The sequence below is a fragment of the Manacus vitellinus genome, unplaced genomic scaffold, assembly GCF_001715985.3.
Source record: "Manacus vitellinus isolate BGI_N305 unplaced genomic scaffold, ASM171598v3 scaffold_16_pilon, whole genome shotgun sequence".
In the NCBI taxonomy this organism is placed as follows: domain Eukaryota; kingdom Metazoa; phylum Chordata; class Aves; order Passeriformes; family Pipridae; genus Manacus; species Manacus vitellinus.
Genome location: NW_021939189.1, coordinates 7677920 through 7694878, shown reverse-complemented (window position 1 = coordinate 7694878; position 16959 = coordinate 7677920). Strand labels below are relative to the sequence as shown.

The 16959-nt window shown below is 44.9% G+C and overlaps 1 protein-coding gene across 1 annotated transcript in view; it reads left to right on the top strand.

Annotated features, from left to right (window-relative positions):
• LOC103767335 (NT-3 growth factor receptor) overlaps positions 1 to 9664 on the top strand; it is a 143450-nt gene extending 133786 nt beyond the window's left edge. The window contains exon 13 of the mRNA XM_018069699.3: positions 6979 to 9664. Within this exon, the coding sequence (XP_017925188.1) occupies positions 6979 to 7097 (119 nt within the window). The 3' untranslated portion in view covers positions 7098 to 9664. The remainder of the gene's footprint in view (positions 1 to 6978) is intronic.
• The last annotated feature ends 7295 nt before the right edge of the window (positions 9665 to 16959 follow it).

The following is a 16959-nucleotide window of genomic DNA, read 5'->3' as shown; positions in this document are numbered from 1 at the left end:
GGGAAGGTCCCAGCTGCAAACTGCAGCAGTTGTGTGCACTCCTTTCCGCCATCTGTGTTTCTTCTTGGTGTCTGCTCTCATATCCCAGCCCACTGGCTTTACCAATCATCACTTCTGTCCCTTCTGGACCCCAGAGCTCCTGGAGAGGATGGGAATCTGGAATATGGGGCTGTTCACTGTTCAGTGTTCACAATTATCATTGGTTCCTTTGGAGACCTTGGAGAAAACACGGTCCTGCTTTATGCCACCGTTTTGCCGTCTGCATAAAGAATATAACAGCTCCTTCCTCCCCAGGGAATGAGCAAGGCATAACAAATTAATGTTTATGAAGCACTTTCCAGCTCAAAAGGAGTTTGCAACAGGGCTGTTGCTGTTCTAACTCAGGGGCTTCCTTTGCTGGTTGGCCCTTTGATGTGGCGATCTGTGGTGCTGGTGGATCAGCTGTACCATAATTGGAATTAATCAGCAATTAAGGAACATGGGCCCAACCAGATTCTTTCCCAGTGGATATTCATTTCTGGGCACATTAGTCAGTGGTTTCAATAACTCCGTAAAATGCTTAGGGTAACTATTGCTATTTGAAGCAGCTGGGGAACAGAGGCAGTGTCAGAGAGACATGAATACCTGTCAGGCAAAGTGGAAATGAGAAGCTCTTGTAGCACTCTGCACAGTGCTTAAATCGGCAGCACTCCGAGGGCTGACTTGAAAAAAAAATAAATTAAAAATTGACAAAAGAATATATTTGAAAACCAAAGTGATGAAAATGATGTATTACTTGTTTGGATGGGATCTTTCATGCCGGCTCCCTTGGGCTTTGTGTAGTGCAGAGGCAGCAAGAGTGCGGAGTGGTGAGAACTGGGGATTCGTGAAGACAGGGACACATGTTTTTTTCCCTCTGGGTGGTGAGAATGGTAGAGGAGAAGGCTCCTGGATGTGTCAGTGCAAGAACACAGAGGGACAGAGGCAGGGTAGCAGCTGGATAATGCCCAGGATGTCAGCTACAACCAAACTTTGCAAACACTTTCCTGCAGCTTGTTCTCATGGCTGAACTGCAAACCCCAAGAGTTTTGCCACGTGTCTTTGCTGTTGTGAGGGACAAAAGAGCCATTCTCTTTGCTCGGGGACCTTCTCTCTGACCCAGTACTACTTAAATGAGACAGAGACTAAGCTCTGAGTGTCGTGGGCGAAACTGCTGGGTGCCCGGTTCTTCCCCTTCCCTGGTCCTCTTACAAGTCATTTCACATACTCTGGCTTCAATCTAACAAAAACAAAACCGATGAGGCCCAACTGATCTGGCTGCTTTCCATCATGAAGTGGGCCTCCGAGTGGCTTTAAATAGCTGCACCTCCGTGCAGCCCAGAGAAAGCACTGGCTGTGCCTCTGGACAAGCTTTGGCTCAAATGACAGGCCATCTCAGACCTGAAAATAGTACTTTTTTTTCCCTTGGTCTTAAATAGATTTTTTTTTCCTTCTTATTTTTCATTTTTTTACCCTGTTAAGTGCTTTCCTACTTTGGGGCTTTTCCTAAGGGGGATCGGTGGGGAATCTTGGAGCTCTGCCTCCTGGGCTATCAGGCTACATCATTTAGTATCTTGGAACTACTCCATCCATGAAAGAGTTCCAGAGAAAACAAACTTGTGATCCCGGTTAATATGGACATGGCCTACATTAGTGGCGGCAACAGTAGAAACGCAACGGATACTGGAATTCCTCCGACCAAAGGTTTAATGAATCTTACAGAGTCTTCAAGAGTTCACTGCATGGAAAGCTGTGAATGCTGCCTTTTCTGAAGGAACATTGCTCGGCTGTTGAGTGCCTGCAGAATTCTCCTACTCCTTCCTCTGCTCTGGTTAAGCACTAGAGAAATTTATGTGGAAATGAGATCTTCTGGATCCATTTTCTTCCTCTCTTTCTCTTGCTTTCAGTCCATCTCTTCCCTTTCCTGCCCTCCAAAACACATGTGGTGCTGCGATCCCCTGCTCGTGATTTTCGGTTGTGGAGAAGATGAAGATGCCTCAGACCGTAGCTAGAGCTCCATCTAGCACATTCCCAAGAGGTTTCCAGTGACATCAAGTCTTATTGATTAAAGTGGAGACTCTTATGCCTGAGGTTAAACCATGGTAAATGAAAAATGAAACAAGATGAGCTGCCGTGGAGGGGAATAAGGACTCTGTCTCCCTGAAAATGAATGATTATAAGCATTTCTGTAGCTCTTGAAGCCTTTCTGTGAATCTAAAAAGAGGTGTTATCTACTTGATCTGCTTGAGCTCTGTGTATTGGTGTGAAATTCATCTGTGGACTGAATTTACTTGCTGTTCTCCATTGCGGTCAACAGTGTTGGGCTGGTGTAAGCGAGAGGAGATCTAGGCTCTTTGACTTTACCTTGCACAGGAGAAGAGATGCTGTGCTTCTCCGCAGCTGAGAGCATCAGGGAGAACCTCCCAGTGTGCTGCTGCTGAGCTTCTGTGACCTGCTTTGTTGTGGCAAGTGAGGCCTCAGGCTGAGCTGCATCTTGCCCTGCTATGTGGTGGGAGGAGAAGAAAAAAAAAGAAGATGGTTTTGTTTCCTAGCCCTGCAGATGAACTCATCCATGACAGGAAACCTGGATCATTGTGTTGCTCCCCCCTCAGATATAGATGTATCAGTGCTGACTTTGACTAGACGGATGGCTGTTTCCTTCGCTCTGGATGCAGGCCAGGCTTGGTGGTTTTCATGCCTTCTTTGATGCTATTCATACTTCATATCTGTGCATAGAGAAAGATAAAATGTACACTGTTGTTGGAGTCTCCTATTGCTTTTCCTTTATATCATAAATTCTGTTGTGACACGGAAGAGAGCTCAAAGCTCTGTTGCCTAACGCGAGCTGTGTGGATAGCCGTGTTATGTTTGGCCAGCTTGTTGCCTTTAATTTGCTATTTTTGTTTAACCCATTTTTGCCAGGCGTTACATAGCATCCTGTTGCTTTTCTCATCCATTCCCACAGCAATTTATATTGCTGTTTCAGAAGCAGGTTCTATGCCTGGGTTTCAGAACTGATCTGCACGACTCCTGCTGTGGCAGATAGGGATGGAGTGAGGGGCTGTGCATCATTTTCTGCGTCATTCCCTCGCCTCCCTGTGTCACATTCTCTGCTGCTCTTCTCAGGTGATGTGGAGCAGCCTCGAGTCTCCAAAGTCCTAGAATCATACTGTATTGAATGGTAGCAATTTTACCAGAAGGCAAACAGTGAAGGCACAGCGAAATTATCTGGTTTGTCTCATTAGTCTTGCTCTCTGTCAGAGGAGGAAGTGTGTGCTCCTGGCAGGGTACTGTCTGTAGGCTGGATTGGTATGGACGTGGGGCAGAATGGCCAAGACTCAGTAACCAGGGTGTTGGGAAACACAAGACAGCTCTGGAGGACTAAGTGGATGGCCAGGGTTGAGGACAAAAACTGAATGCATGGTTTGGTTGCCTTCAGTTTTCTTGTCCTTTCATTGCTGCATCCATCCAGCCTGCTTAGAGAAATACCCCATCTGCCCCCTCCATCTCAAGCTGTTAGAGCTGCACAGCAAGTCTGAGCTCATTCCTCCTTCCCTATTCTCCAACACTCTCCATACATTTATTCCACTACCATACCATGGCTATTAGTAGAGACAATATTATGTTTTAGTTTAAAAAGTGATCTCAGTAGAACAGGGAGAAGCAAACAGTTTAATCTGTCAGACCCTTCCCAATTTTGTAGGTCTTTGGAGATGCTTTTGATTTGAATCTACAGGGTGGGGATTTTTTTACCTCCTTACTATTTTCAGGCTTGCATAATGGAGTTTCCCTCCAAATCTACAACCAATGTCAAAAATAGTATTTTTCCTCCCATTTTCCAGCTGGCACTGACAAATGTGAAACTCCACAAAAGGGACTGTTTATTTCCCCAACTCTTTCTAGGAAGTTGAACATTTCTAGTTATCTTTTTTTTTTTTTTCCTTTGGAATAAAAGGAAAAAAGTAGAACCAAACCCCCACATTTTTAAAGACATTTCCAAGCTAGTTCTTCAGAAGCTAATAGCTTGGATGGTGGATGACATTTGTCATAGCAGCATCCAAACTCTGAACCTGTTGAGATTCACCCATTTTAACCCTTGACATCTCAGTGAGCATCATCCATCTCACATCTGACAGTGAAGACATAAGTGTAGCAAGAGCCTTGTTGGTTTCTGCTCCATACAAGAGAATGGGGTTGAAGGTAGCATTACAATATGGGAGACAGCAGTGAGAAAGACAGAGAAAATCAGTCAAGAGAGAAGCATGCTTTTTTTCAGATTCTTTGGGGACTTAAATAAATCAGAAGGAGAGGATGCCAAAACGACCGATGCTGCATTACATTTCCAAGTCAGTGGTATGTGTGTTCAGCCCCTAAACTTCAGAAACACAGGCTGTCCTCCTGCCACACTCCCAGTCGTCCCTCAGCAGTGGCTGCATGTCTGTTGTGGGATAACCCCTCCTGCAGCCCTGTTCTGCAAAGACCCTGCTGTCACTGGAGGTCCCTGCAGGTGCAGTTCACAGCATAGAGCTGATGGCAAAGAGCAGAGCCCTTGGTGTCCCCAGCCTTAAGTCTTGCTGATCTTTCACATGTCCCTTTGCTGGGGCTGTGTGTCCCCAGTGGGTTTTTAGGTCTGTTGGATGTGGTCCGGCAGAAGTTAAATTGCCTTAATTTAGCAGAGCTAAGAAATGAAAAGAAAATAAAGCAGACTGGAGTTCTCCTTGGAGATACTTGGTATTGTTGAGGATAGACTTTCCCAGCTATCCTTTGGTGGCTGTAAAATATATTTATATTACGAAAAACAAAACACGATAACTAGTGATGTTCAGGGATGCTGTATTTATTTGTGTCCCAGTGCATCTGATAAGAAATGGACTTAGTTTACATACACATTTCCAAGCTTCAGCACTTTAAACCGTGAGAGTTGAGCTAGGCTCTTTCTCACTACTAATGATATTTCAATGCTTGGAATTTGCCTATGAATATTATTTATGACACACGAACCGAAGCCGAGCCTGGCTTATTCTCCCACATGGATCAATCCTTAAGGGCCACTGAGAATAACAGATAGCTTCCCCCCAAACAATTTTAAACAGTTCCAAAGCAAACAAACAGCTTTTGTCTACATCCTCAAGTCCATCAAAGGAGGCATGTGTTTGATGAGCAGATGGAGTAAGATAGTGCAGGGAAGAAATATAAATACATATAAAAGAAAGAATAGAAAGAAGAAATAGGAAAACAAAATCCTCTGGCTGGTGTAGATTTGGTGTGGGAAAATTTCTTAGCCTATTGGAAAGCATCTTTCCTACTGAAATCAGTTCTTAATGGCATCCAAGCTGCTCCATGCTATTCTAGTGATGGCAGACTTGGGCAAACTTAGCAGATTTTTTGAGGATCCTGTGACCATATGAGGAGCGTGAGCATTTTCCAAACCTTAGAGCAATTATGTAGCCAAAAAATCACAGGAATTTTCTTGGAAAAATCCGTTGGACCCATGAGAATTTGGAATAGATTAGAGCAATCCCCAGGATCCTGCCATGCATTTCTTGGTCGTGGCAACTCTGTGCATCTGTATTGGGGGTTTTGGAAACGTGGCATAGAAGCCTCTTATGTCCAAATACTTGATCTGAGCAAAGAGCCATTTCATTGCAATCTTAGCAGCTACCTTCAGTGCCCTATACCTATTCCTGCCATGTCTCTTTCCAGTCCCTTGGGATGGCCTCAGTTCTAGAAATACTACTACAAATGGGTGTCTGAGAAAGTAATGTAAGAAATGGTGACACCTGAAGTCAAACTCATGAGTCTCTTCTGCAAGAACTTGATGGACTTAGCACAAAGATGATAGAAAACAGGGAGGTTGAGTCAGGAAGAAGGGAAATGTAAGGTAAATAGCAGGAACAGTGAACCAGAATGTGCCCTCCTTCAGTCAGACCTTGAGGAGAGAGCTGAGGGACTGGGTGTCTTAGCAGGATTCCCTCCTGGAGCTCACACCCAGTGCTCCATAACAGGTTTGCTTCCTGCAATTCAGAGAATTCTCTGACAAATCCTTGAATATTTGCATTTATTTGGCTTCAGACAATAATATTCATTTTGTCATGTCTGGACTTCCCACATGGATGAAGAATCCATAGCGTGGGAGGATCAGTAGTTAATATCCAGTCATATCTGTATAAGGATCATATAGTAGCAGTGAGTTTCCCTGGCTGGGGCATCCCAAGGCAGGAACACTCTGAAGAGGTATTTCATACAATTCTTGAAAGTATTGTATTTGCCCAGTAAATTTGATGGACTGAAGGAAGGAGCTTGCCTAAGTTCTCTGCTCCTGTTATTTTTCTTTCTCATCTGGCCAGTATTTCTGGCAAATTCTAAACCTTCAAATAACTTTTAGAGAGGGGGGGTTGTGTAAGGAGAAGATGCCTCCAGCATGCAGGATTCAGTGTAGATGGGACAGCTGGGATTAAGAGAGGTCCAAGGGGTTAGGAGAGTCAGGACTCCCCAACCTTGCAATGGTACTCTTTGGCTTCAGGCATGTTAAGCCAGATTAGATAAATCATGAGACAAAAGTAGACATAGGAAGGAATATCCATTTTCCTCAGTGTCTGCCTAGGGGAAAGATGGACTAGATAGGAATTTGATCTTAGAAGGAACACCTAGAAAAGAGCTGTTCCCAGTTCTCAGTCCAGACCTCTTGCATGCCCTTGTCCTCAGAGCACTTGTGCCTGCACGCTCCACATGAAATGATTGCCTGTTCTTTATGGAGAGATAGAGCAAGGTAGCCCTGCCTGGAGAAGACATTTTGGCTTTAATTTAACAGCAGCTGTTTGCTAGTTATTCATTTGGTTCTTTTTTATATAATTACATGTGTGTCGATATCTCTCTCTTTTTTTCTAGTTTTGCTCTTTTTTGTTTTTTCGTTTACTTTATTTTGCTTTTTTCTTTTTTCTGTTTTTTTTCCCCCTTTAGGTTTCAGAGAAATTATGTTGAATCCAATAAGCCTCCCTGGACATTCCAAACCTCTTAACCAAGGCATTTATGTTGAGGATGTCAGTGTTTATTTCAGCAAAGGACGTCATGGCTTTTAAAAACTCCTTAAAAGTCCCTGTTCTGATGTCAAGTTTATAGGCTGTGCCCTCAAAATGGTGGGAAGCAGTAAGCGTGGTCTGTATGGATTGAGGTCTCCTCCTAATAGGACTCTACAGCCCTGCCTGTACACACGTTAAAGCCAACTGAAACTGTGGTTTTCTGTCACCAGATAACAGGGTTGTTCTTTTCCTCCAATGGTCGCTGTGTTCGTTAAATATTCCTGCAAGGCACAACAGCAGCAATGAGAGCAAATAAAGAGAATTAAAACCCAATTGAAAGGAGTCATCCTAATAACACAGTAAATAATTGTACTTTTGCTTTAAAATAAAACACAAAACAAAAACCAACCAAGCCAACCAAACTGACACCTTTAGTCATGTCCTCCCTGCTTGGAGTTTTCCTTGTAAGCTTGTGTCTTCGCAACACCCAGTGAATGCTGCCATCACCTCTTACGTGGCACCGCCATGGGAGGTCTCCCAGAGTGAGCCGAGGCCTGGAAGAAACTAAAGCAGAATGAAGACTTTTGGTAAGAACAAAGGCAGCCCCGCTCCCAGTTCTTGCACAGAAAATAATGTTGGAAGGAATGAGGATGGAAAGAAAAAAAAATAATCTTACTTCTCTGACAGGAAGAGAGTGTGGTTATCTTTGGAGTGCACATATTCTAGGAGGCTTTTTTTGTCTGTCTGTCTGTCTGTCTGTGTTAGAGCGGCTCGTTGGATCTGACTATATCGTTGTCGTACTCTGGTCTCTCCCTGCTGCTTAAATGATGAGCTTTATCTGAGGAGTTGCTTGGACTTCCCGCATGGATGGAGAATCCATAGCGCAGGAGGGTCTGTGTCCTTGCCAGGACTAGAGCAGTAAAGAAAGTGGAAAAGCATATCAGACGCACGCAGGTCCCAGTTGCTGGGCCTTTTCCAGCCCCCTTTAGCTCTCCCCTGTATTCCTACCCCACTAGAGATTGATTGCAACCCAGTCACATACACAGAACCATCAGCTCAAGGCTGGCTGACTGAAGGAGAGGAAAAAAAAGTATTCTGCTGCTTCTTCTCTGGCAAAAACAGGGGTATCAATCTGGTTCTGGCCAATATTCGTATTCTCTCCCCTTCTCCCATCCCACTTTTGTCTTACTTCATCCAAAACCTCTCAGATGGAAAAGTAAACCCTTTTATCCTGTCCTCAAGAGAAGCCAGCTGCCCTTGTGGCAACTTGCAGGGCTTTCCTTGGACTCTCTGGATGTCACATGTACAGGAAACACAGATTTTCTCACACATATCAGTCATAACCTATAAGCAAAGCAGATTTTTTTCTAGAGGACAAAAAACCTTCCAAAAGCTTCAGGTGTGGCCAGATCCTTTTGAGAGGAATATTGGACCAGGAGCTTGCTCACCAGCCACTCAGCTTTGCTTGCCTTCTTGGTGGCCTGAGATGACCTTATCACATCAGGGGTGTCTCTAAATCACCAGCCCTCAAGGGTCACTGCCACTGGAAAAAGTCATGGTCCCTCTCCACTAGAACTGGGCAGAAGCCTCAGAATGGTATGTTCTGCTTCATCTTGCCTTTACAGGTGACCTTCATGAACTAACCTGGAGATTGCCAGGAGGTTTTAGTATCAGCTGTTCCATAGGGATGTCCCTGGGAATATTCCATTCTCTCGCTTCTTCTCCTGGTTTATTTGCATAAAAAGGTAAAGTGCAATAGAAGAGTACTGGAGAGATGGTGGCAGATTGCTTTAAGTTAACGGACATGCCTTAGGGGGGCATCTGCGTTAGTACAAGGAGACCTGGCTCAGGTTGGATGGCTTCAGAAACCATGACCAAATCTCCCAACGACGTTTCCTGCCCGCATCGGAGCTGGAAATGCAAGAGGTGCACTGCCAGAGAGGACCTACAGCCGTGTGTTGTTGACACCTCAATTCTGCAGATTCACAGAGTGAGGAGGAGCTTCACCAAGAGTGTGAATCACTGGGTGCTTGTCTGAACTGAATTTCCCCATCTCCTGGAAGTCGCCCACCTGACCCGGGGATGTCTTGTCCGTCTGAACTGTCTCCTCTCCCTAGCACTGTTCAGGGGACTCTGCTTTCAACCGTGTGTATCAGTTGTAGAGATACATCTGTGGGCCTGGACCAGAAGCCTATACCCAAACACCTTAGCAGAGGAAGGGTTGAATTTTGCAGCTCAGGTCCATCTCTGCTTAGAAGAAATCCTCCGGACCGTACAGCATAATTAAAAGCAGTTCTCCCCACTGTGATAGATGTCTCAATTTGTTTAACACCAATTAAAGTCTCTGGTTCCTCACTGCTGAAAATGAAAGCCAGTCGTGGCTGTTTGCGATTGGTGGCTTTAAGTAGCAAGTCTAAGGATGGGGTTTTTTTAAATTTTATTTTATTTTTAATTATTGTAAATCATTACCTCATTTTCTGTCAATGAGATTCCTCCATCTTTGAGCATTCTTATCTTGCCATAACTATCATCCTGTGCTAATGGGAAATGGGACGGTCCCTTTTCACAGAGACTATAGGGGTGTTCAATGTCTAGTTTCTTAATAAACACTTTATTTTCTAACGAAACAGCTGCACCAGGCTCTTCTTTGAAGACAAAATAAATAAACATTCAGAATGACATGTCCTATAGTCTACTTCTTCGTGACAATGGTCCATGTGTGGGATTTTGGTTTGTTTTCTTTTTTGGTGGGTGTGGAGGGTGGGATTTACTTTTGTGATGGGAACATTGCTCAGGTGTAGCTCTTGTTTCTGTCACTCTCATCGGGCACAAAGATGTTTTCTTGCCTGAGAGCTTAGCTGCTGATGATCTCAGTTGACAACCTGCTGGGTTTTGTAGCTCAAAATGGTCATATTCTCAGGGACGAGCTGCTACTGCAGGGAGTTTGTGTCAGAGTTTGCCAAGAGTTTCTATAGTTAGTGGAAAAAGTTTTATTAGAAGCCTTATCTCTCAGGGAGCTTGACATTAAAAGATTGTTCTGGCTGCAGTGCTTTTGTTTCAGGACATGTTGTTGCTTCAGGTCTCCTTGCTTGCCTGTGCAAATTGATCACCTGTTGGGTGTTGTTTTCCCATCCTCAGGAACAATTAGCCTCCTGTTAACTAGCAGGGATGTGTTTGATGTAGAGTCAGTGGGGTACAGGTGAGTGCTACACTCAGGTTCCTCATCAGGAGTTCATCTCCAGATTGTTGGATGCTCCAGGAGGAGAAAGAAACCACTCTGCAGCATGCAGGGCTTGGCTTGAGGATGTGTCTTAGTGGTTGTGTCTCGGAATTGTTAACGGGAGATGTCATTTATGTAACTAAAAGCCTCTGTGCCAACCTGCAGGTGACTGTGGCCATGAGGCTGGGGGTGTGTTTGAGCAGATATTGGTGGATGGTGCTGGAATCCTCTTAGAAAACCTGGTAAGAGTTTTGATGAGTAAATCAAAAACATGTTTTCCAGCATTCTTCTGTTCCTATAACTTTCTGGCATGACTTTCAAGCGAATGTCTCAAAATGATGCTATGAGTGAATTTCTGCATGCCATTCCCTTCTAATGACTATGTCTCTAGAAGTGATTGGATGCTGTGGTTTTCAGGATTAGGTGATGACTGAGACCTTAACCTTTCCAGGAATGTCTTTAATGCCTGAGGCAAATGGTTGTCCCCTGACATAACCTTACACAAAGGATGAGTAGCTGAGCTGCAATGGATTTCATCCCTGTTTCCTTCTCCTTTCTGAGGTGTGGGAAACAAACATGAGTGTTGGAAGCTCTGCCTCTTCCTCCCCACTACTCCAGGATCTGTTATCAGATTTCACAGACCAGAAACATTTCAAACAATGGTTGATTAGCTAATTACCTAGGCTACTGGTATGGTGGTCAGCTTTGTTTCACTTGGCTTTGTGTTTCAGGGCAACTGACTCCTTACATAAGTATTCCTAAAATGTTTTTAACTCTGCCAGTTCCAAAGGAGCTGGTTTAACTATGCCCACAGGCTCTGATGTGCATTGCAGAGGGATTTGGCACTTGTTTCTCCTTGTTCTTGTTTCTTGGTCATCCCTTATTGCCTGAATTACCCATGTGAAGGCTCCATCTTCTTTGTGACAGTGGACCATCAGTTGATGCTGCTGTCCTGCTCTCCCTCCCAAGGCTGGCTTCAAATGACTCTTGAGCTGATTTCAGAGCTTGCTACTGAGGAAGCTCAGGGTACTGGTTTGGTAGGGTGCAGGCAGTGGTCCATATCAGCTCCTCCTGAACACCACAACCCTGCCTTCTTAGTTCTTGTAGAGTGTAGAGCCTATGCGTGAGTAAGCAAAGAAAAAAAAAATTTCTCTGCATTTTGACTCTAAAAAGATGGAATCATGTTTCTTTTAGTTCACACTTGGAGTCAGCATGATGGGCACTGTATGTTTCTGGCACTGTAGCTTTCTGCAGGATGGAATCAGTGCATGGCCTGGTGGGACCTTGGGCTCAGACTTGCTGCAGGGCAGTGTCTGATGTGCGTGATGCTGCAGGTCATGATCAGGGTATATTGAGTCTCCACAGCTGCTTATCCACATTGCACCAAACGAGTCCTGATGCTCTTTGCTGCTCTTTTCTTTATTTAGATGTGCTTTTAAGGAGTCACCCCTTCTTTCCAAAGAGGCTGAAGCTTCTTTTGAAGGTGGTGGTTTTGTTGACTAGGAGGTCTTTGCTGTTTCCCTGTATCTGTGTCCTGCTGTCGAGGGAGGCAGAATTCCTGGGAGCTGTGGGCAGTCAGAGGGAGCTGCTTCTGCTGATTCAGCAAACTGCAGCACTGCATCACTGCTGTGCTCTGACTTGTACCCAGAACAAGCTGCAGATCCTCAGGGTTAAGCTCTGGCATTAGCAGAGGATAAAGAGGCCTAGACACAGGAGTAAAGCTAAAAACCATGGGTTTGGAGGAGCAGCAGCAAGAGACCATAAAAGAAATCAATGCTGAGTGACTTCATTTTTCTTAACATTTGGAAGCACTTTTGGTGCAGTTTGTGCAATGAGCCAAGGAGTCCTTATTAACCATGTACTTACCAGTGCCTGCAGAGCCTGAGCAATTGGAAGAAAAGTTTTACAAGCTGTGGGGAAGTGCATACAGCTGCTTTGAAGGGAAGAGAGTATGACAGGAGACCAGCACGCACACAGCTGGAAAATGTGCTTTACCTGGTGAAGAGATGATGTATCTTCTGCTCTTGTGGTGAATTTTGCTTTGCCTGTCTCTTTTGTGGTTTTTCCAATGTCATCCCCCCTACATTCCTTGTGACAGACAGGCTCCTTGGTGGTGCCAGCATGTAGTCTGATGCCACAGAGCTAGAATAAATCCCAACCCACACTCCCACACTGGTTAATAATTGCAGGAGGATTCCTTCATAAAGATGATGGTCTCTCCAGCAGTAAAGCAGAGTGCAAGTACAAGACAACTACATTTGAATTTTTATATTAATTTTGAACTCGTGAGTGTAACTGCTGACTAATCAGCAGGAATAAATTTTGGTTGTTCTATACAAAGTGGAGGGATTTGTTCCAAGCGCTGGTTAAATGACTTGCTCTGCTGTTAGTGAGTCATTTGTGACCCATGTTTGATTCCTGCAGAGAAGTTGGCTTTTTGTAAGGATTTTCTTATGATTTCATAATATTTGGCCTTTTTTTCTCAAAGGTTTTGCTTCAAATATTCATGTTGTGTGATGGATGCTGGTTTTGCTCTCAGGTTGGATGAGTGAATGTTTCAGACAGGCAGCCAGAAATGTAATATGCAGAGATGCTCTTCATTCAGTCATGTGGTATTTGGGGTTGTCCTTAACCCCATGTTTCTCTTTTGTATCTTGGGACCGGTACCATCCCAAGAGATCAGTCTGCAGGCAAGAAAAACTGTCTTTGCCTGGGCCTTTGGAGTAGTTAAGAGCTTGTTTTCAGAGCAAGTAGCTTTCATGGCTCCAGCCTGAATTCTGGGAGCAGGCAGCGTCTGACCTGTGTGTGGATCTCCATCCACTGTTGTCAGTGCAGCCACTGCTGGAGGTCAGCCTTGTTTGTGGGGAGTCAGGCAGAGCCACACTGAAGTTGCATTAGGCTCGGTAAACTGCCAGGACGTCTGAACAAACTGACTGTGGCCAGGTCATCATTATTTTAAGTGAGTCAGAGATGTGTCTAGGCTGTTTATTAAGATAATTGAGAGAGGGAGGGAAGGATATTTGCTGTCCATGGACAAGGCCAATGAGGTGGTGGAGTATATTGCAACATCTGATAAAAGCGAGAAGGAGCTCATGGTCTTGCAAGCTGATGTATCCAAGGCCTGGTCCTGCCAGGATTCAGCTCCTGGTGCCAATAACAGGCATGTAAGGTGACATCATGATAATACAGTGTACACATTTCAAATGTCACTGTTGTGAGCTTGTCTTACTGGGCTAAAGAGTTGTACCTTTGCTCAGGTTTCCTCATGAGGCCTTGTTGCCTGGAAATTTTAGAGATATTCTGGATCAACCAAGCATTTTGGGTTTGCTGTGTCAATGTCAGACAATATTTGAGGATGATAGGAACAGCTGTGCAGTCACTTCTTCCTTGATAGTGCCTGATCCAGTTCCCAGCAGACTCCTGAAGGTGGCTGCAGGTTTGCTCTGTGTATTCTGAGAGACATTCTTTCATCAGATGGTCCCAGAGGGTTTGAAAGTTTCAGAGTGTTTAAGCTCCAGTCACATGCTCAGCACTGCTAGAACAGCTCCAGTGGTACCCATCCCCCAAAACCACCATATCTCACGGTGCACAGATGTTGCAGGCGACTGAGAAGGGACTCACTTAAAGGCAGGTAAGTGTCATTTTTCTCCTTTCAGGGAGCTGTTGTGTGTAATGTATTGAATTCAGACCTCTAGCAGCAATTATTTTGATGGATCTGCTCTAAATGCATAAATGATAAGTGACTGCATTAGACAGCATCAGTGAGAAACTGTCAGTCCCTGCTCAGGAGAAAGCAGGGGCTCTTCTGGCTGGAAGCGCTGCAGATCTGGCACTGTGTGGGAGTGGAAAATGAGAAGAGCCAAGTGCTGCTGGAGACCAGGGTTAACACCCACTGCTGCTCCTGTTTGACCACCCGGGTCAGGTCTGGAGACTGGAGGATGCAGCCGGGGTGCCAGCAGGTATGGCAGAGCTGTGGGAGGTGGTTGGCATAGCTGTTCACTTCTTTAGAAAACTTGGGAGCACAGAACTGCCAGGGTGACTCCTTGATGATAGTGCCAGCCTCTCATTTTCATTAGCAATAAGCTAAAAAAGGCTGTGGTGGGCCTTAACCCTCCTGCCAGGGGCCAGCAGAGCATCCATCACAGACGGATAGCCTGTTTTGCAGTCATATGACACGCTTGCCACTCAATCCCAGCGGAAGATCTGTGCAGCCACGGCTTCAGAAGAAGGTAACAAAATCCCTGACAGTGTATCTTGGATGGCGGTACCATCCTATGACTAGACTGAGTTCAATTTAATCCTGTTAACCTCAGTGGGGACTCCTGGGAGCTGGGTACCGTTCTCTGTAGGTCCTCAAGCTTCTCTGCACGGTTGTAATGCGTGAAGCATCTAATGTTGTGCCAAATTTCCTTCTCTGGATTCAGCGGTGCTGGCCTGAACCTCAGAAAAGCCGAGCAGATTGATATCAATAGCAGTCTCACAAGGGAAGAAGAATATCTCTCACCAAAAAGACAGTCATCCTTAGAAAATAAAGAAGACTCCTGAGCATAAAAGATATGATCAGGTATACCCAAATAGGTAAGGATTGACAACATCCCTTCTAAGGAAGATCTCTAAGATTCAAAAGAGCAAGGACATGTGGTGATCATGAGCTGTAGATACAGCACAGACTGAAACCTCGCTCTCTCATCCCCCAAAAGATCACTGAAAACAAAGGGCTGCACAGGAGTGTATTTGGATGATCCCTTGAAGGGATGGTTCAACCTTTTGGGGCACATCTGTGCCCTTAGTTTATAGCACTGTGAAGCTCATTCTGCCATGTACCTGAGCTATTGGTGTGCCAGCACAAGGAGGGAGGCATCCCAAGCTTACTGGACACGAGCCCCAGGGAATTTTACTGCCCAGTCATCCCTGTCTGAGACCTCTCCATCTCTTGCCTGCCCAGTTCCCTGTGCTCCCTTCTGAGTAAGAACGGATCCTCGTGGGTTGGAGCTTTCACCAGATCTTACCCAGCTCCATGCTTAGGTTCCCCAAGTAGAAATCAGAAGATCACCATCTCTTCAGTTGTTTCTTTGACATAACAACTCTGGAATTGCCCAAAGTGGTGTTCTTCTCTGGAGAAGTAAGTAGATGTTCTCTGATCATGGTGCAGGGGTGTGTGTATGTTTGTGTTTGTATGCATAGAAGGAATCAAATATTCATAATGGAAAGATGGTGTTGGATTTCCAAGGGAAGAGACACATTTATTAAATGTGATCTACAGCCCAAGGCAAAGAACTGGAAGTCGGGATGGTAACGCCTTCAGGGGCTGTGACATGGAGGTAAGTTTTTGCTGCAGCTTCCCCATCTGCAATTCTGCATAAATGACTGAAGTCCACCATAGTGCACTGATGGATGAGAAGAGCCTGGCTCTGAGCTTGTTCTGGGTGTGATTCAAGACAGCAGCTCTTGAGACCCTCAGTAGCAAGCACGTCCCTGTGTCATGGAGACTGAGCTGGTGTCTCCCACAGAGCTCAGCTTCAAGCTCAGAACAGCTTCTCGGGTTTGGAGAGAAGCAGGGAGCCACAAGGGTCCTTTCCCAAGGGACATCCAAGCCCAAGTGCAGGCATCACACATACTGCTCCCTGCTCCCTCACAACCCCCTGAAAAAAAGACTCTTTGTTCTAGGAGATATAGATTATATATATTTTAAGGCTCCATGAATCATTCATTGCCCAAAGATGAAACTGAGCATCAGAGCTAAGAAAAGGCTGAGGTTGTGAGGCGAGGAGCCTTCCATTATTTATTATACTAAATCTTGACCGGGTAGTACCTCCTTGAAATCTTGCCTTTGCTTTGGGAAACCCTCTTTTTCTCCTAAAAATCTGAACTATTCTTCTACTTTCAGTAGATAACTGTAGCAAGAACCTAATCAACTACTTCCCATGTTGTGTAGCTTGATGATTGGCTTTCAAAGAGGTGTATGTCCTAATGAGCATGTGAGAACACAGTAGGGCTGTTGAGAAAATCATGGACATGTTGGCTTGGAATGAGAATGAAAGAGTCCTAGTGATGCTATGGGATCAAATAGGGTTGAGGGGTTAACACTGAATCTGGCAAACAATGGCGGGGGGAATAACTGAATGGTTTGAGAAGAGAGGCTGGGTGTTTTCTAACTGAGCTAGACACTTCTAGGCTCAGTGGGGCACAAGCCAGCTGTGAATAAGGGCTTCTGCTCACTTGTGGTCATTTGGTGGTCAGCATGAAATGAGTTTGTGGGTGTCAGCCTTGTTCCTGACAGCCAGATGTCCACAGAAGCAAATGCCAATAATTAAATCCAGAGCGTGGCTGTATGATGCTGGTTTGTGGTGTCCTGACCTCTTGGCAGAAAGAAATAGTCAACACAACCTGTCTGGATAGCAGCAGAACTCTCAGCCAACAAAGTGGAAAGAGAGGAAGAGGGACTGGTTGGTTGTTTGCATTTTCTTTGTGTTTTGTTGTTGTTTGTTTGATTCTGTAATCTAAGAGAAGGGCTGGAAGTTGAGCTTTCACTTTGTAAGATCATGGTTTTCCTTCTTACATCAGTTGTATTACAGCAAGAATTCAGGTTCTACTTTTCCTGATTAAATGTCAAAATGTTGTACCACAGCAGTAGGAAACTATCATGTTGCTTTGCTATTGCCTTTTTAATTACTGTCACCAATTCATTGGCAGGAGTAATCT